The sequence below is a fragment of the Berghia stephanieae genome, chromosome 7 (genome assembly GCF_034508935.2).
Source record: "Berghia stephanieae isolate SIO BIC M18660-M18661 chromosome 7, UCSD_Bste_1.3, whole genome shotgun sequence".
Classification (NCBI taxonomy): Eukaryota; Metazoa; Mollusca; class Gastropoda; order Nudibranchia; family Aeolidiidae; genus Berghia; species Berghia stephanieae.
The window spans coordinates 46,143,193-46,164,740 of record NC_088366.1 but is presented as its reverse complement, the minus strand read 5'-3'; the positions used below and the strand labels follow the sequence as shown (position 1 = coordinate 46,164,740).

At 37.7% G+C, this 21,548-nt stretch overlaps 1 protein-coding gene across 2 annotated transcripts in view; it reads left to right on the top strand.

The window, feature by feature from the left end:
* The window catches only part of LOC144977363 (enhancer of mRNA-decapping protein 4-like), a 45,854-nt gene that overhangs the window by 10,242 nt on the left and 14,064 nt on the right, over positions 1–21,548 (top strand). The window contains exons 11-21 of one of the 2 annotated variants that reach the window (XM_078922485.1): positions 324–419; positions 1,033–1,132; positions 1,395–1,566; positions 3,519–3,627; positions 4,536–4,630; positions 6,233–6,359; positions 7,238–7,475; positions 9,448–9,795; positions 10,832–11,106; positions 13,079–13,198; positions 13,829–13,880. In XM_078922485.1, the coding sequence (XP_078778611.1) occupies positions 324–419; positions 1,033–1,132; positions 1,395–1,566; positions 3,519–3,627; positions 4,536–4,630; positions 6,233–6,359; positions 7,238–7,475; positions 9,448–9,795; positions 10,832–11,106; positions 13,079–13,198; positions 13,829–13,880 (1,732 nt within the window). Of the gene's footprint in view, positions 1–323; positions 420–1,032; positions 1,133–1,394; positions 1,567–3,518; positions 3,628–4,535; positions 4,631–6,232; positions 6,360–7,237; positions 7,476–9,447; positions 9,796–10,828; positions 11,107–13,078; positions 13,199–13,828; positions 13,881–21,548 lie in introns of both variants that reach the window. The other variant, XM_078922483.1, reaches the window with a different exon arrangement.

Below are 21,548 nucleotides of genomic sequence, written 5' to 3'. Positions count from 1 at the left end.
AGCTGAGTGATGCCAATATCATTCCTTCTATATCACTCCGGTCCTCCCAGATAATTTTATTTAAAAATATCAAATTAAGAAATTAAGGAGCAGGCACTGGTGTAATATAAAAAAAAACTGAACACGTGTGTATGAAAGGTGCCAGACAAAGCGAATAAGAAAAATACAAGGAAAAAACAATCCCAAAAAATCAGTAGACCTCGACTGGGGAGGTCGACTGATTTTTTGGGATGTTTTTTTTTCTTGTATTTTTCATTTTTGCTTTTCTGGCACCTTTCGTACACACATGTTCAGTTCTTTAATTTTCTTTAATTCTGTTCCAGACAACAACTTTGGAAGTTTGCCCTGACAGGAGCTCACTATAATACAGAAATCAAAATCTGGAGTTGTGAGACGTGGGATTGTGTTCAAGTTTTACGGTACGTGGAATTATCTCAGGGACATCTGCTCTTTGTCAGGGATCACCAGTCTTATGTGGAGTAATTCAAATGTTGCTCTGCTAGAGGCTGGAATAAATAAATAACAAAGAATAAAATTGGGGGTGGGGGGGGGGGGGGGGGGGGGTTGGAAGAAGCTTCCGATTTAATCAACAAAGATAGATGATGTGGACGTTTCGGGTTTCCCTTGTGTCAACAAAACCCAATGAATGAGACATTGAAGACTAAGGAGAGATGAGAGGCGAATATTGGCCTTTTCAACGCCTTCCTCTTATTTCTCATTTGTCTGTAGTATCTCATTCATGTTTGGTGTAGTGTCTCATTCATCATGTTTTGTTGCTAAATGGGAAACCCGAAACACCCACATCAGCTGTCTTCGTTAATTAATTTGAATCTTCAATTCAGTAAATTTCACACATTAAAATAATTAAGACGGTTTAAAAACTCGGAGCTAAGTGAGGTTCATAACTCTGAAATACTTAATTGTGATGTTTTAAACAGAAAACTTAGATTATTCCACAAACGTTGTAGAAATAGATAACAGAAGAAAATTAAATTTTAATCATTCGATTTCTTATCATCTCTATCCGAACAGATTGAATTCTCCAAGAGTTCAGCCTGATCTGAACATCCAACTCAAGTCTGACATAGATCTCAGCTCCAAGTACCTTGTTCTCTCTGACATTCAATCCAATGTGAGAAGCTTTTGTCTTAATTTTTAAAAAAATTTGTCTCATTACTTCTTTAAAAAGCATTGGGTATCTTTAGGGGTCAGCATGGCATAATGGTATAGTCTTTGCTTCTTACCCAAAAGGTACTGAACAAAAATGAATATAACATGTTAAGAAAAAATATCACATCATACAAGGAACATTTCGGGATCAAAACCTTTTTTAAAACAATAAAAAGCAATAAGAACATTTAAACAATACTCAACTCTGTGTCTATCTATTTCAGATCTTATATATTCTACACCTTCACCAAGACATCCAGCTAGCCACAGCCCATATCAGCTCTGTGTCCAAGTTTTCCCTCACCCTGCCCTGCATTAGCTTTGCCATTTTCGATGCTTCCCTCAAGAAACTGAAGAGATCTCCTGATGATACTCATCTGGATGACATCACGACAGGTGAGGATGACCGTTGTGTATGTTTATGTGTGTGTATGTGTGAGTGTGTTTTGTGCTAAGTGCTGTCTGTATTATACTGAAAATGCTTTAGTGTAGTAGTAACTACTCAATAGATAGTATGCGCTTAGCTAAGATGCTCACAACATTGCCATCCAGAAGTATAACGGGTCAACACACAAAACTATGTGTAGCCTTCAACATTTATAGTCTGATGAATACAGGTGAGTGAGAATTACTCATAAACGCGGATGGCAAAAAACTAATATAACAAAGACCTGAGTGGCGTCATCTTCATTCTATCTATACACACACACACACACAGGAAGAGAGAGTATTCATGACCTAGGCCTAGTCTAGCTCTGTAGACTTACCTGGGCATCATGTGGGCTATATACTACTTAATCCTCTTCAGGCCTTGAAGCACATCGGGCATCCACCAGACATCTCCATTTTTTTGCGGTCGTCTGCCATACTTTTGCGATGGCTTTATTCCAGGACAGGCCAACTTCCTTTATTTCCTTTTTCATGGTCCTTCGCCGGGTTCCTTTGGGTCTCCCCCACTTTCTCATCCCATCTGCTGTCCAGTACAGGGCTGTCTTGGGAAGTGACCCTTTTTTCCATTCTGGCCACATGGCCCAGCCAACGCCATCTTCTTCTTTTTATTTACTTACTTGAGCTTTTATATAGTGCAATATCCACTAAACATGCTCAAAGCACTTTACAAGGGGTCCCTGGGCTAACAGCAACACTTAACATATAAGACGTGACATAACGCCTGTTAGGCGATATTTCAATTTTTTCGGACAGAGACAACACTGTTGACGGCCAGGTACTCATTTTACACCTGAGTATGGTGAGAGAATGTGAGAAAAGAGCCTCAACTATGCGCCGAGGGATGCTCGAACCCAGGATCTTCTGATCCGAAAGCGAGTGTCATACCACTAGACCACATAGCCTTTTTTATTTGGCTTTGTCATGTGAGCTAACTGCAATGTATTTGGAGATGTTGAGAAGGTTTCCGTGCCCCTGTTATAACTGATTAGGATCTTTAAAGTCCCTGCTAGAGCTAATAAATTTTACTAAAGGTAAAAAGGGTGAAAAATCGGGGATATAAAAACTCCTGTTTATAACAGATTTGTTATACAAGGATTCCACAGTGGTGACAACCTTACGTAAAAAATGCGTATTCTTACCCATTTTTGCTCATTGAACACATTTTGCTCAGGTGTGTAGGTATTACTCATTTTAAAAAGTTATTTTTGTTTACAATCATCCACTCTTTTAGTGTACTTAAACTCTTTAATCTGTTTGTTAACCTGGACGTTCATATAAAGAGTTCAATTAGTATTATCTGGGTGGGTCATATCAGATTTATAAGTGGATTCTGGAAGTGGATACTATTTATATTGTCTATAAATAGTAAGTTTATTCATTGATTTAAATTATCAATAATATTATTGCCAGTATGATCTAATTGCCCATCATCAAATTTAGTGCTAATTATCGTTTTCGTAGGATTGTACTCATTTTCATGGGCAAGGGTTGGCAGCACTGGGTTCCACTGTAATTTGTGGTTAAGATTATTGTAATATGGTGATGGTAATGATATGCTGGGACAAAATTGAAATATGAGAATATGGATGAATGAATGCTTAACATTTTGAGGTAGTTGCAATGAATGACCTGAGTTTAATACAAAATTTTTTGGGTTCGTGGATAGCTCATACGGTAGAGTCACGCTCTCACCGGCCAGACGGAGTTGTCATACCAATAAGGTTGCGGGTTCAAACCCCATCAACCGCCGAACATTTTTTATTCTCTTTTGTCTTCTGGCACTTTTGTATTCACTTCATCTTTTGTTGAGGTAATTGTTAGAAACTTCTGTATAATTTTAATTTTAATTATATAGTTTTATATATATATAATATGATTAAAAATTTTTGTGAATGCAGGAGAACTGGAGAAAGACATAGAAGTGAAGGAAAATGGAGACACACATGCGTCTGACGGAATGGAACGTACAACTATTGTCCAGGTCAAGATGTACAGTATTCACACCAAGTGAGTTAAATCTTGGTTTTTGTCAATCTAATAGTAACATGAAAAGAAAGCTGGCAGTATTCACACCAAGTGAGTAAAATCTTGGTTTTTTGTCAATCTAATGATAACATGAAAAGAATGCTGGCAGTATTCACACCAAGTGAGTTAAATCTTGTTTTTTTTGTCAATCTCATAATAACATGAACAGAAAGATGTACAGTATTCACACCAAGTGAGTTAAATCTTGGTTTTTGTCAATCTAATAATAACATGAAAAGAAAGGTGTACAGTATTCACACCAAGTGAGTTAAACCTTTGATTGTATTCGTAAATCTTATCCTGCCATGAAAAGAAAGCTTCTTGATTGTCTGTGTCAAATTAAAAATTTTAATTATGTCTTTCTGAAAGATATAAGAATGGTAGCAGGTTGAAGCACTGCACTGCAAATTATTGGGCAGGTACGAAGCCCACTTCATGTAATTTGCTTCTTTTTTTTCTTTTTCTTGGTTTTTGTTGTTTTTTTTCCTTCTTTTTTTGGGCCAAGATTATCATTCATCATTTTGGTTCTTTATTTATAGCTCAGTTGGTAGAGCACTCGTTTCATAAGCAAAGAGATCTGTATCAGTGAGTTTAAATGAGGTGTTTTATTCTGTCCTCTCTGTCCACCCATCAGTGATTGGGTGTATGTGTCTCTATGATCTGGTGGAAGTACGTTACAAGACTTGTGCCATGGTCTAAAGGATGGCAAGCAATTTTATACACTTCGTATAATGCTACAGAAACCAGGATAAATTCTGGCCCGTGGGCCTCATGGCTCTATAGGGCTACTTTTGAATAATAAAAATAAAAAGTAAAGAAGGAAATTAAAGTAAACTAGTCCAATCAAATTCTGACAACTAAGTCAAACTTGTTCATTTCTTGTTCCTTAGGTGTTTACAAGAATTGCTGATTCGGTACAGACCTGAGAGCAGCACAGAGACCCCACCGGTACCCAGTATCAGTTCTCTCTCACAAGATGAAGCTGGTAGGTCAAAAATAAAAAACTTGAGCTTTTATATAACGCAGTATCCACTTAACGTCCTCAAAGCGCTTTACAAGGGGTCCCATTTTTTTTCGGACTGAGACAACGCTGTTGACAGCCAGGTACTCATTTTACACTTGTATGGTGAGAGAATGTGAGTAAAGAGCCTTTTCCAAGGACTCAACTATGCGCTGAGCAAGGCTCGAACCCAGGACCTTCCGATCCAAAAGCGAGTGTCAAGACCACATAGTCTCACAAAAGTCAACCCTTGATAGGTTTTGATTTTATTCTTGTATATTTTCACCAAGACAGAAATGATCTAGGCACTGGCATGGCGAATACATTTTAGTTTGTAGTTCATAACCAGGTAATAAACAGAGGAAGCAATCATGTGAAAGAACTTCTGTTTCATTTATTACAGTCACTACTTTTTGACAACATTGGGTGATTCCTGTAGACATCAGACTTTTGCTTGATTGACTTTACTTTGTAGAATGTCTAGGCGATGACATCTCACTGTGACAACATGGATGATTCCTGTTGACATCAGACCTTTGCTTGATGGACTTTACTTTGTAGAATGTCTAGGCGATGACATCTCACTGTGACAACATGGATGATTCCTGTTGACATCAGACTTTTGTTTGATGGACTATGTGGTTCCTTCGTGGAATGCCAAGGCCACGACAACTTACGATGTCATTTGGAAGGGCGTAATTTTACAAATATAGTTACTGTCATTGAATGCAAATTTTATAAACTTCAGCCTTTATATAGCGCAGTTTCCATTAAATATCCTCAAAGGGTGGCCAAATTTGACCATATTTGGATTTTTCAACTAAAATTTTAGAGAAAATTAGTGAAATTTTTTTTTATGTTACTCAGAATTAGATAGATGACCAAATTGAATGACCCTTCGTCCATTCTAAATTATTAAAAAGTGACAGTACATAGACATTATATTGGTAACTACTAAACCTGCCCTTTGGATTCTTACAACTTTTTTTATTTTGTTTTGTTTTTTCCTTGAAATTGAATTTGTATCGCTTTATTTATGTACAGTTTTATTGTTTAACTCTCTCCTTACCAACTAAAGGAAAATCGTCACATTCGTTACGATACAACCAACATTTTTCTCATTCAAATTTCTTTTGTACATCATAAAATTTAAAGAAAATGAACAGTGTGTTGTAGAGCATGTTTTGCTAAAGAAATTATTTATCGCAGGAACTTTACTGCTATTGTGTTTGAGTGATAACAAATATATTTTTTATTTTAGTTGGGGTGTGAATTTTTGGGAAAAATTCTGAAAATGGCTGGTAAGGAGAGAGTTAAGTGATACTAAGCTGCCTGAAGCAGTGGACTAAAAAGAAATCAATATAACAGCTTCAAAAAAGAACAAAATACTAAACACGGAACGTTTTGGCTCAAAACCCTTCTTCAGCCAACAACAAAAACAATATGTTTGGTGTTTTTTTATTTATCGAAGTTCATTTGTTGTTTTTTTGTGGCAGGTATGGTTTTTATGTCATGTAGAACTACGTCTGTAGAAGGTTGGGAGGAGTGAATCATAACATTTCATTTATTTTTGAATTTTCATCTCAGGTTTAAGGGACACATTGTCTGACATGAGTTTTGAACAAAGTCTGTCCAGCAATGACACTTCCAACATTCCACAAGATCTAACCCAAGGTTTCCTCGGTGCTGCAAAACAACAAATGTCCAATTCTAGGTAAGTTGACATCGGATAATACAGAGCTCTCCCTACTTGAAGTTTTAAAAATTTGTAGTTTTCACGATGGAAAAATAGTAGTCACTATATATCCAGTTTCATAAATGACTAATTTACCCACGTTAAGTTTGAATGAAGCTTCAAATACATAAATATATATACCCTTGGTTCCAAGATTGCATTTTAAATTAGTTTGATTGAATTTAAGATGCTTGTGAAGCTTTGCAGATGGAGCCAAAAATTCTTAGTTCTACTAATTTTTTTGGGAGAAGTTGGCAGGGCTAGGATAATAGGAAATGTCTTCTGAACAATTCCAACTGTTAAAACGCCAGGTACTAAGGGTTTTAAAACATGATTTTAAAGCATTCAAACCATCGTTATATGTATCAAAACAAGTGTTTATCTCTGAATTTAATCCCTGTAATCTTTCCCCCAAAATATAGCACAATATCAACTAAACGTGCTCAAAGCGCTTTACAAGGATCTGGGCCAAGAGCAGTTTTTAACATGAAGGATGAGACATGACACCCGTTAGGTGATATTACAATTTTTCCCCAGCAGAAACACTGAATAAAGAGCCTTCTCCAAGGACTCAACTACACGACACTCTGAGCAAGAATCAAACCCCAAACCTTTCAATCCGAAGGGATTGTCATACCACAAGACCACAACGCTCACCAGACACACTTTTGTTTGATTTTCAGACTGTGGCAAGGCTTCATAATCGCACATTCCCCAACATATTCATTTATTCAGCTTTCTCATTATCTCTGTCGTGATGGACTATATCCAAAACAAAAAATATTTGTGCATTGTGTTCTCTATTTTATGAAAGGTCATGACCTTTGATTTCAGTTTCATCGTCTTTCTTCTTTCAGTGTACCTGTCCAACCATCACTATTTCCAACACCGCCGTCGTCATCGTCAGCCGAACCAGTAAGAGCTGCCGCTGTCTCGCGTGATGAGAGAGTAACCTCCCCTGTTGACCATGGCAACCTGCCAAGCGCCGCGTCGAGTACCAGCAGTTTTACTTACGTGACCGAGGACGTCATGGAGTCTCCAATCAGCTCTGTAGACCCATCTTCCATCATGTCTCCTAGTTCAGCATTTTCTCAGGTAACCATAAAAAAAAGATGAATAAAATTGAGCTTTTATTTAGCGCAATATCCACTCAACGTGCTCAAGGCGCTTTACGAGGGGTCCCTGTCCAACAGCAACATCTAACATTTAGTACAAGACCTGACGCCTGTAAGGTGATATTATAATTTTTTCGGACAGAGACAACACTGTTAACGGCCAGGTACTCATTGTACACCTGAGTACGGTTAGAAAATGTGAGTAAATAAAGAGTCTTTTCCAAGGTCTCAACTATGTGCCGAGCGAGGCTTGAACCCAGGACCTTCCGATCCGAAAGCGAGTGTCAAACCACAAGAGCACATAGCCGCACAACCGTAAGATGCAGGCTTGCCAACCAGTATGATTTCTCATATTCAATACGCTTTCAGGTCCAAAATATGATAATATGGGAATGTTGACTAAAATAAGCTAAATGCAAAAGTCAGAATATTGTAACAAAAAATGATAAAAGTGGAATATTAGTGCGGCTATGTGGTCTAGTGGTATGACACTCGCTTACGGATTGGAAGGTCCTGGGTTCGAGCCTCACTCGGCGCATAGTTGAGTCCTTGGAAAAGGCCCTTTACTCACATTATCTTACCGTACTCGGGGTGTAAAATGAGTACCTGGTCATTATCAGCGTTGTCTTTGTCAATATCGCCTAATAGGCATCATGTCTCGTTCTACATGTTAAGTGTTGCTGTTGGCTAGGGACCCCTAGTAAAGCGCTTTGAGTATGTTTAGTGGATATTGCGCTATATAAAAGCTCAAGTTAAAAAATTTTTTTTTATTAAAGCTCAAGAATATTAAAGGTCATTTAATATCATTTCCACCTAGATGAGAATCTGAGTTGTCAGACAGATGAATGTCACAGGAATTGCAGGATTTTCATACCCTCTACTAGCTTGATGAGTCACTATAAATTCAGCAAATGCACTCAGGTTTAAAATGAATACCTGGCCGTTATCAGTGTTGTCTCTGTCCCAAAAAAATGTGTAATATCGCCTAACATGTGTCATGTCCCATCCTGCATGTTAACTATTGCTGTTGGCCTGGGACCCTTTGTAAAGCGCTTTGAGCATGTTAATCTTGAACTCCACAATCCGGATGTCTCCATTATCCGGACAGGTTGCCTGCAGACAGATTTTTTCTTTTCAATTGTACACTTTAGGGATTGATTCCCCTCTCTGGATGTCTGTAATTCTGACAAAATGCTGGGAACGGAGGTGTTGGGATTGGAGAGACGTGTCTGTATATCACATAATATTATATTTTTATACGTCATTTTTGTGATTTAACGTCACTAAAGATTATATATGAAAGCAACAAGGATGTTCAGTTGACAATTTGGTGGCTGGATGGGGTTCCTCACCTCCCATAGTGGACAGGGAAGCACTTACTGTTTCTTCTATCCCCCTGTATCTGTTTTCCAACTTGCTTTCTGTATTTGTCTTTGAATGAGATTACTTGGTTTTGTCCTGGCCCTGGCCGGATACCCTGGCTTGGAGGGAAACAGTCAAATGTGTCTGTTATGCAGTAAAACCCTTAAAAACAAACTCTGTTATGCATTGTATTAATTTATTTTTGTGTTATATATATATATATATATATATATATATATATATATATATATATATATATATTATAATTTTGTAAACATTTGAGTGTATTCCTCTTAGTGGGGACCTGTGCTTGTGTTTGGATCAGACTTTTAGGTGATCTCAAACTAAGTACACTGATAGTGTGCTCTTGGAATCTACATCTATTTCTTATTTGAATCAACTCCCCTTTGTCTTACCTTTTCTTGGGTACTTAATTGGTAATTCTAGAACTTTTTACTATCCCATTTTCTTCCTTTTTACTGGTGCTGATATGACCTAAATGTGTTGCAAGCGCTGTAAAACCCTTAAAAACAAATAAACAAACATCAGTAGACAATCATGCTATTTTTAGTCTATTTCTTTGGCTTCAGACTCCTCAAAGACTCAATGCAAACCAGAGCAGTAATCAATTGTCTGCCATCTCATCTTGTGACGACGATGACGATGGCAGTGGCGATCGCCAAAATGAAACCACATCATCTAGAAATTCTGCAGGCAGCGGGAGAGATTTACGAGTTGGGAAAGAAGAGGCGGAGGAGGATGAGGATGAGAGAGAGATAGATCTGGAAGAAGAGTCACCACGACCATCGGAGGACGACATCAACTTGTCCAATCAGAATATACTCAATGACATTTTTACCAGTAGCTCTTGGCAAAAGAAGGTGGCAGACACCACGGTGGATTCATTGGAGTCGACTACGTCTAGTGTAACAAAACAGGTGGGTGAGGGTGGGTAAGGGTGGGGGTGGGGGGGATCTTGGTTATAGTTTTTCATTCTATTGGATGGTTTGTATTGTTACCATCTCCTCAGCTATTTGTGTCTCTCTCTCTCTCTCTCTCTCTCTCTCTCTCTCTCTCTCTCTCTCTGTCTCTCTCTCTCTCTCTCTCTCTCTCTCTCTCTCTCTTTCGCTCTCTCTTATTCTCTCTCTCTCTCTCTCTCTCTCTCTCTCTCTCTCTCTCTCTCTCTTTGTCTCTCTCTCTCCCTCGTAAGATACACACACACACACACACACACACAACACAATATATATATATATATATATATATATATATATATATATATATATTGTATAGAATTTTGAATGGATCCCATGTATTGAGATTGCAGCGCTTGCGTTTGATTAGACTTTGAATGATCTTAGACAGAGTTGTACACCTTGATTGTTCTTGGATGGAATATAATTCTATTTCCTGTTTGGATCAAATCCCTGATCTTTGCTTGATTTCTTTCAAACACAGATAAATTTAAAATGTGAAATTTTATTATCTTTTTCTTCTTTTATGACCCTAAAATGTTGCTAGCTCTTTATAATCGTGACATCAAACATGAAAATAAAAAAATATAAAAGTTAATATTTGTTACAGTGAATGACATAAACAGTCGGATGGTGAAAAGGTTTGAATTGAGATATTGCCAAGTTTGGTTAGAAGGTCAATTTTGATCAAAAATGAGTTCTTGTCATAAATGATTAAATCAACCCTTTTTGTACATCTTCGGGAAATATCAAAGCTTAATTTCACTTCTAAATGTTTTTTACAGCTAGTCAAGTTGAAAAAGTATGAAATTTGAGAAAAGTTGCTGGATACCTTTCCCATACATCTGACCATTACTTCATGAAAAATCACCCAATTCACTTCAAATAAAGATTAAAATGCTCCGGGGAACATATTCTTTCAGAAGAAGAAAATGCAAATCCAAAATTTTCACCTTCCGACTGATTTTCATGCACTGATACATTTATTCTATTTTAGCAGCCTGACAGATACGACGCAGATGACCAAGAGGTGGCACAAGCCTTGAGTTCCACCCTCGTGTCTGAAGGATTTGGGGGACCTCAGCCTGGAGAGGACGATGATGACGACGATGAGGAGGAGGAGGAGGAGGAAGTGGAGGAGATTTTTGAGGTTGATCTGAAGGAGGAAAAAGTTGATGGGAGTGCGGAGGAGAAGAAAAAAGAGGCAAAATGGCCAGATCCTCCAGACGTTTCGATAGAGGCAAAACGTTTAGTAACGGAAGCCATTCAGCAAAGGTGAATTTATTTATTTGTTTTTTTTAAATTATTTTTTTTAGTTTTTGGCATCAGTGCAACCTTATATTTTGATAGTTAATGGGACAGCGTAGCTCAGCGGTACAGTCTTTGCTTCGAGTTCGAATACCCACTATATTGTGTGGCCTTGAGAAAGTCACCTTGCCCTAGCTCAGTTTGCACTGCAGTGGACAGACCTGCCAACCATCCCGGATTTTCTGGGATTATCCCGGATTTAAGCCACCATCCCAGAATCCTGGAATTGAGCTTATAATCCCGGAATGTCGAATTTTTTTTAAATTTTTTTTTTGCGAATTTTTTTTTTATTTGGTCACTGACCACAAAAACGAGTTTTTTTCAATTTGTTTCATGTGACTTAGTATGGTTTGATCCTGACCTCCTCGTATATTGTACATACAGTTTATTTCTAGTTTTGGTGAGTACAATTTTAGTTTTTCGACATTTTCCTTATATCCCTGATTGGGATGAAAAATCCCTGATGTTGCTCCTCAAAATCCCTGATTGGCATAATCACATGTTGGCAGGTCTGAGTGGATGCCTGGGTTATTTAAATCTTTCCTTGAAATAGACCCTAGAGGCAAATTTCCCATTCCGGATGAATAAAGGGAATATAAAAAAAATAAAAATTTATAGGGCAGCTCGCCATAGCTGTGTAGTCTTTTAGGTACATTTCTTTGAGGGGGTGATGGTGTGTCCCAAATCTTGATTAAATTTTATATATAAATGTAGACCTGCCTACATGAAATTTTCAAAAATTCATAGTTTCCAAGGAAAAATAGAAAAAGTCACTATAAATAGCTTTACAAATAAACAATTTGTTCTTAGCATGATCCAAAAAAGCTCCAAAGTCCTGAATACAGGTTCTAAGGAATTAAACTTTCCTTTTCAACAAAATGTATTGAGTCAAAGAGACGCATGCAGCTTTGTAGGCAGAGAATGCCAGGACGGGCCCAGCTGCACTGCACCTCAGATGCTATGGAGTGGGTTCGGTGGTGGAGCAACAACCTATGATGATGAGTTCTGTAGCTGGAGCCAAAAATTTATATTTCTACGAATTTTTCATAGTACTAGACAGGTCTGATAAAGGGGCTTTGACCTATTTGGCTTTGTATTTTTAAAAAAAAAATTATGCCCTTCCGCCACGGCATCATAAGATATCGTCGCCTAGGCATTCCATGAAGGAATATGGATAATTCATCAAACAAGATGTCTGATGTCAACAGGAATCACCCATTTCGTCCAAAGTGAGAAAATTGGGAGTTGATGATCTTGTCCAACAGGGTGGGGTTCCTGACCTACCACATTGGCAGGGAGGTGCTTTGCTGTGCCCTCTATCCCCCTATGTCTGTTTTCCAATTGCTTTCTGTCTGGGTGGGGTTCCTGACCTCCCACAGTGGGCAGAGAGGTACTTACTGTGTCTTCTATCCCCCTATATCTGTTTTCCAAATTGCTTTCTGTCTTTGTCTTGGAAGGAGATTACTTAGTTCTGTCCTGACCCTGGCCAGAGTTCCTTGGCTGGGAGGGAAGTAGTCGAATGTATAGTTGTAGTTTTGGGAGATACTTTTTTTCCTTGTAAATCATCTCTCTGTTATGCATTGTTTTTGTTTAATTTTTAACATATGATTTGTAAACATTTAAAACTATTCCTCTTAATGGGATCTTGTGCTGGTGTCTGGGTGAGACTTTTAGGTGATTTCAAACTAAGCACTTTGATAGTGTACATCTGTTTCCTATTTGAACCAATGCCCATTTTGTCTTACTTTTTCTTTGGTACTTTAATTGTAATTCTAGAACTTTTTTACTCTCCCATTTTCTTCCTTTTTACTGGCGCTGATATGGCTTTAATGTTTTGAAAGCGCCGTAAAGCCCTGAAAAAAAACAAAACATAACAGCTCTAGAGTTTTGTATTTACTCTGTATAAAGTGGATGACTGTTATTTCCGATGTTTTTACAGCACACGAGAAGAGAAGACAGGGTTTGACGGGGATGACGAAAACGATGAGGCAGAAATTGAAGAAATTCTGGAAACAAGCAGTCGTGAAGGGGATAACGTCTACCCAGAAACCACCGAGATGTAAGTCGTGGAATTTGTTTTGGTTGTTCTATTATTAGGTGATGGGCAAATGGGGTTTTGGTATAATCAAGTTGTACTATAGAACTTAAAGATAAGTTCTCATGAAGTTTTATGACTCTTTAGTACCGATCCATATCACTGATACTCAAGAATTAATCACAAAGTAAAGATATCTCAGTTGATAAAGCACTCGCTTCACATGTTCCATGTTTGGTATTTTGTTGAAGCTGTTATATTCATTTTTGTTTTTTACTTTATACAGTCCACAGCTTCTAGGAGCCTAGTATCACTTCGATAGGTGGAGATTGGCGCAGTATAAATTTTATTATTTATTTATTAATAATTTGTTCTCACCTCGTTTTGTTTTGTTTTTTTGTTGCTTTTATTTTTTTTTTTACATATTCTACTACAACATTGTTTCCTCCAGAGTTCTGGACAATGTTAAAGGAGAAGATGTAAAAAAACAAAAAAACCACGTGAGAACAAATAATTAATAATTCACTCCAAGAATTTGTTGAACATTCTACGTAGTTCCAGCTAACTCCCCTCAATCATATTATTATCTATTTATGTATTTATTACTTTTACTGGATTTGATATGACATTCAATAATTCCTTTTGCTTTTACAGCTCCCCGTCATTAGTCATGCAGAATTTGGTATCGGAGAAGGCTTTTGCGAATGTGAGTATTCAAATCACACATTGGATTGAAGTCAAGGACATGTGGCGCAGAAATTTCTTGGGTTTTTCTGGGTTTTTTTTATTTTTTATTCTTTTTAGAATTTTGCTTTTATTTACTTTCATCAGTTGTAACATTATTAATTACAAAGTTAGGATGTGCCAAAAGCTGTATTAAGGCCAAACTGTTGATTTAAGTAAATTATTTCTGTTTTGTTCTACATCCAAATTGTGTGCTATTTTATTCAGTGACTTTCATCCAGACATAGAAATTTCTCTGCATTATATAAGCTTAAAGAGAAGGTACATTACATAAGGATGTCAGTGATGGCTATGCTGTTTGTTGTCACCAAAAGAAAAAGTGCAACACTGCCATATTCTATAATCAAGGCGCACAAACGGTCATTCTTCCCCAGTACCATTTGCGCATGGAACAGCATCCCTGAAAATGTCAGAGCAACGGATAGCCTGACAATATTCTATAGTTATCTCGCCCAGTTTAAACCCAATAGATAGATATCACGTCAATGTCACCCCACCACACCAAGTTGCGTCAATCTTCATCACTTGAAGCTGCAACTATATTGGATTCGGGAAAAAAAAAAAAAAACAAGGAACAAATTTTTAATTTGTAAAAATTGATAGATAAAAAAGCCGAAGCCATTTGAAACAGACGAGTAATGTTTTCATTTCTGATTTGTGTCAGGGTGTCCAGGGAAGTCGGAAAGTTGGAAATTGGTCGGAAATTTCATACTTGGTCGGAAATGTTGGAAATAATGGGATTGAGGGTGAAATTTCCTCTAAAATTAGAAAAATCAGGAATTTCTTGCTTAAAATGTGATATAAAAAATGTACAAAGGACAACTGCTGTGCACACAATTGTATTAGTTTACTACAACTTTCACCACATCATCATCCGTGTCACCATCACTATTACAAACTACTACGTCATCATCCCTACCACCAACACCACTCACAAATGCAACCACCACCACATCATCATCCCCATCACCACCACTACCACATCCCATACAATCACTACAACTACTACCACATCATCATACCCACCACCACAAGTACTCCAACCACTACTACATCATCATCCTTATCACCACTGCTACTGCAACTACTACCACATCATCATCACTACCACCACTACTGCAACCACTACCACATCATCATCACTACCACCACTACTGCAACCACTACCACCACATCATCATCACCATCACCACTACTGCAACCACTATCACATCATCATCACTACCACCACTATTGCAACCACTACCACATCATCATCACTACCACCACTACTGCAACCACTGCCACATCATCATCACTACCACCACTACCACATCATCATCACTACCACCACTACTGCAACCACTACATCATCGTCACTACCACAACTACTGCAACCACTACATCATCATCACTACCACCACTACTGCAACCACTACCACACCATCATCACTACCACCACTACTGCAACCACTGCCACATCATCATCACTACCACCACTACCACATCATCATCACTACCACCACTACTGCAACCACTACATCATCATCACTACCACCACTACTGCAACCACTACATCATCATCACTACCACCACTACATCATCACTACCACCACTACTGCAACCACTACCACATCATCACTACCACCACTACTGCAACACTACATCATCATCACTACCACCACTACTGCAACCACTACCACATCATCATCACTACCACCACTACTGCAACCACTACATCATCATCACTACCACCACTACTGCAACCACTACCACATCATCATCACTACCACCACTACTGCAACCACTACCACAACCACCACTACTGCAACCACTACATCATCATCACTACCACCACTACTGCAACCACTATCACATCATCATCACTACCACCACTACTGCAACCACTACCACATCATCATCACTACCACCACTACTGCAACCACTACCACATCATCATCACTACCACCACTACTGCAACCACTACATCATCATCACTACCACCACTACTGCAACCACTACCACATCATCATCATTACCACCACTACTGCGACCACTACATCATCATCACTACCACCACTACCGCTGCATTATCATCATCCCTACCACCACCACACCGCCATTGCTACAACTATTACTACATCACCATCTATACCACCCTCATCATTACTACAACCACCACTATATCATCATCCCTATCACCTCCACGACTATAACCATTACCACATTCATCACCATGCCTACCACTACTACAACCACCACATGACTATCCCTTACACCGCCACTATTACTACAACCAACATATCATCATCCCTACCACAACCACCACGACAACAATCGCTGCCACATCATCATCCCTACCATCATTACTACAACCATTATAAACAACTACCACTGCACTATCATCTCTACCACTAGTACCAGTACTTACTGCCACATCATACCTGCAAACAAATCATATGAGTATTTTTAAAAGTGAAAATGGGGATGGGTGGTGGCTTTTGACATTGTATAATCACATGGTACCATTCTCTAAGTAGATAAGATTTTATATGTTGCTATCAGTTTTTAAACTTTTGAAATTCCTCCGAATGTTGTCAAAAATTGCTGCGAGACACATTTTGGGTTGCATCTCAGTAAATTTTAATGAAATTCAAATTTATAGATTATAGTCGCATGGATGGGTCTGTGCTCTGAGAAATTTCCTCCTTTTTTGACCAGTCATTTTTGTCATGGTCTCAAATGAGTAAAGAGCTACTCGACTATGCATAAAGATATATGTAGAATGAGGCCCCAGAATTTACTAGTTACTATAAATGAAAAACAATTAACGATTTGTTTACAATGAAATAAAAATAATGATGAAATTTAATTAAAAGAGATAAACAGTGATCGTGGCAGTTACAAATAGAGATATGAATATTTTACGTAACTTATGATAATATGTCAGGTTCGTAAGTTTACGTTTCCAGGCAGTTGATGGGCTTGGATGATCTATTCCTCTGATAACAGGATCGGACTCGTAAAATTCCACTTCCAGGCAATTGGTAAAAGGTTATAGTGTAGTACAGCGGGCTTGGGTTTGATCCTTGAAGATTATACAATCAAAGTTAAAAGCTCCGGCGTCTTAATGGTGTAGATATAATATCTACAAAGTCCCAAAAGATAAAAATCTTACAATATATATATAGGAATAGAGTGACTGGCCGTCCGGCATAGATTGTGGAGAGAAAGTGAGTGTCAAATGTTAGACCTATCAGCTTTTATAATAAGTGGCTACGTGACAGAATGTAGAACGAAAAGTATTCACTAATTAGAAATTAATTCGAGGGAAGGCTATAAAAGGAAAGACGATCTAATATTAGAAGGTAAAGTTTATCTAAGCCTACCGAAATATAACTGGAGTGAGATGAATTCAGTTCTTAATAAAATAAAATTTAATAAGATAATTGTGAACAACCTTTACTGTGACACCCCCCACCCACGTTTAAAATATACTCTTTAACCATTATGGGAAAGATAGATTTTACAAACGGAAGTAAATTTACTATCATGATACTCTAGCATTAATCCATTGTTATGATTTGTGCTACAATTAAATTATTTATTAACTAGACATGGAAATGTTTATATTAACGTAGGTATATGAATGGGCGACAATAACAATGAAAGATTGTGATTACAAATCATTGTGATGAACGACATGATGGCAATGTGATTACAAATCATTGTGATAAACAATAGTGATGGCAATGAAGCATGATTTAAGTCGATGATATGAAGGTAATTTACTGAATGAAATGAATGAAAATGTAAATGGAATATTGACATTTCAATTATTAATCATAAATGAGTGAAAATTCATAACAATAATAGATAAAGAGAAGATTTCCCAAATCATGAATGGGTATGGTATATATATCCAAACAATACTCAATGTTACATTAAGTTGGGTCATCATGTTTACAAATAAAATTATCGAATTTGTGTGTTCTGATTTGGCATAATTTGCGAGGTAACTAACAGTATGCATGGGAGGTTAAGTTATACCCTTCTCACGTGTTTATACTAATCGAGAAAGTAGGTCGGCGTGAATATTTTCACAGCCTGGTATGTGAGAGATACTGAAAGTGTAATTTTGCAAAAATAGACTCCACCTTAGTACTCTACTATTATTCATTTTGTTATTTCTTATGTACGTGAGTGGTTTATGGTCCGTTTCGACCACAAACTCTTTTAGCAGTAGATATCTGCTGAATGTCTTTAAAGCAAAGACGATGGCCAGTCCTTCACGCTCTATTACAGAGTATCGTGATTCTCTGTCCAATAATTTTCTGCTTGCATATAAGCAAGGCATTAGAGTTCCCTCATGCTCCTGTAATAGTACACCTGCGATGCCCTTATCAGACGCGTCAGTTCTTACAACAAATTCTTTTGATATGTCGGGTAATTTAAGAATTGGTTCTGAACAGAGTAATGCCTTTAATTGGTTAAAGCTATTCTGACACACTTCTGTCCAAACAATTTTGTTCGGTGACCCATTCTTTGTCAGATTTGTTAGCGGTGTCGCGATGTGCGCGAAGTTGTAAATGTATTTCCTGTAAAAATTTAGGAGCCCAAGTACTTTGCGTACTTCTTTTTTTGTCTTAGGTGGTTGCAATTGTGCGATTTTTGTTTGTTTTTCTGTCTCGGGTGTCTGTGTCCCATGACCAACGGTATGATTGATCCTGCATTTGAAGCTTCGATATTAGTAAACATAGGTTGCGACACTGTGTCTCTATCAAAATATTTTTTTAGCATATTTGCATGGAATGTCTTTGTTGTGTTGTTGATTTTAATCTCGTAATTAACATTAGATTTTACTGCTGTTATTTTGAATGGTCCTTTCCATGTAGCTAAAAGTTTACTCGAGTCATCTAGTACTTTGTCACCAATCTCAAATTTTCTTGACTTGCTTTTTCTATCGGAGTATTCCTTGTATTTCTCTGCTTTTTTAGTGACGGATTCCTGTGCTAGCTTACATGTGTCCTCTATTCTGTCTTTCAGGTTTCTTACATATTCGTAAGCAAACATAATTTCGTTATTGTCCTCCTCATTCCCTTTACAAATGTCGGCTACTATATTGATCGGGCCGCGAGGTGATCGTCCATACATCAACTCAAATGGGGAGTAGCCTGTAGATTCTTGGGGTATTTCTCTATATGCAAATAGGATTGCTGGTAAGTATCTGTCCCAATCATCTGGTTTTTCTGCTGACACTTTTCTTAACATATTCTTTAGAGTGCCATTAAATCTTTCACAAAGACCATTTGCTTGGGGGTGGTAGGGAGTTGTGAATGAGTGTTGGATTCCCATGAGTTTCATGGTTTCATGCATCATATGTGATGTAAATTGGGGTCCATTGTCCGACAGTATCTCATTTGGTATGCCTATTCTAGTAAAAATTGTCATCAATGCTTCAGCTATGTGATCCGATGTAGTTGATTTCAATGCTATCGCTTCTGGCCACCTGGTTGCGTAATCGACTAGTGTTAGTATGTGTGTATGGTTTCTATCTGATTTTGTTAAAGGGCCTATAATGTCAATTGCAACTTTTTGAAAAACTTTTTCAATAACTGGGGTTGTCTCTAATGGCAATCTCGGTATTCTGCCTTTTGCGACTCTTCTTTGGCATGTGTCACAAGATTTCACATATTCTCGGACGTCTTTAGTAATTCCAGGCCATGTGAAATTCTCGGATATTCTCTTCAATGTGGAAGAGCTCCCAAGATGTCCAGAAGTTATTGAATCGTGCGCTATTCCAAGGATTTTGTTTCTGTAACTACTCGGCGTGACCAGTTGTTTAGCTATTTTGTTTCTTTTCCTATGTAACCTGAACAGAATATCTTTTTCAATGATGTATTCAACTTTTGATTTCGTCCCTTTGTTTGCGATATTGAAATATGAAGTTAAAGTCGGGTCCTTTTTCTGTTCTTCAATGAACCTGTTCCTGTCAAATTGTTGTGGTTCTAGAGAAATAGTCATTGGCTTCTCTGTTGTCTTAGTCATCTTTCTTGTTTCTGTTAGACAAGCTGTTTCTTGGGTTAATGACCATTCTTTTACATCTGTTGGGTTGTCTTTAAGACCTTTTATATTGCCAACAATAACATCAGCGACGGGGTTAGGAAGTATACAGCATTCCACTATTCCTGTATAGTATGGGGTTTCTATGTACACGTTAGCTGTTTCAAAGGTTTCGACTGTGCCACTGAATGTGATGCATTGTACCGTTTTTCCAGTTTTGTCTTCGTCATTGATCAAAGATGCTTTTATTCCTATTGTACTGCATCCTGTGTCTCTCAATATTTTGCAATCAGTTCCATTAGCTTTGCCTTCACAAAAAAATAGCGATCCTGATTTGTGAGTTTGTGTTAAAAGTGACATACCTTTCACGCAATACACATTTATATTTTCTCCTGACATTACTCGTGTCTGATTGTTTACACCTGTTTGGAGTGATGCATTTGCAGTTTCTTTTGGATATCCCACGATTTTGTAACATTTGTCTGCTGTGTGGCCTTTCATTCCACAATATTGACATTTAATTATAGGTTTGTTGGTTTTCTTATACTCAGTATTATTGTCAGTGCTATTTCTTGTTTTGTTTTGATAGGGTCGGCTATGGTCTCTATTGAACTGTTTGTTCCATGGTTTGTTACTATGATCCTCCTGTTTCACTTGCGTGTTCCGAGTGATTGATCGGCTCGTTCTATTTGAGTACTGAACTTTAGGTGTACCTGGACTCTGAGCAGCGGCAGCGTAGTATGGTTCCTTCAATGTTCTGCTAAGGGGTGTCAATGGATGTGCGCTGTTAAAGTTTTCTGCGTAGATTTTTAATTTGTCCAAGTTTTCTGGCTTTCTCTCTTTAAAGAATGCGACTAAATCTGGGTTGCAAGCTTGATAGATTCGATTCTTAAGCGTGAGATAGTAAAGGCCTGCAAAGTCGTCTTGTTTTACGTTTGCCAACTCAAGCCACCGATTTAGAAATTGAGTAATTCGGTTCACGAATGTATTAAAGTCTTCTCCACTTTCCGGTTTTGCAGTGTGAAACCTTTCCTGGTAACCATCTTCCGTTAATCTAAATCTTTTTAGTAGAGCGTCTTTAATTTTACCATAGTCATCTGCATCTTCAGTTGTTAAGGTATAGAAAACTTTTAGCGGTTCTCCAGATAAGCAGTTAATCAAGGCTGTGGCCCATTTGCTTTCTGGCCAACGATAACCTTTAGCCTGAACTTCGAATCGGTGTAAGAAGGATTCTAAACAGTCTGAGCGTTCATCGTATGTTGGCATGCGTGGAAGTTTCACGAAAAATTCATCACTATTATTATGTTTTCTTTCATGACCGGTTTTTGTTTTTTCAATTTCCAGCATCATTTGGGTCCTTTTGGTTTCTTCTTCTGCTAATGCTATTTGTCTTTTTAGTTCCCTTTCTTGGACTCTTTCTTCTCGTTCTTCTCTACGTATTCTTTCTTCGTGTTCTTTTTCTTCTCTACGAATTCTTTCTTCATTTTCTTCTCTACGAATTCTTTCTTCATGTTCTTTTTCTTCTTTTACTTTCTCTTCGCACCATGAAAATATTCTTTCCTGGGGTATTTCTAAGTCCTTTGCGAGA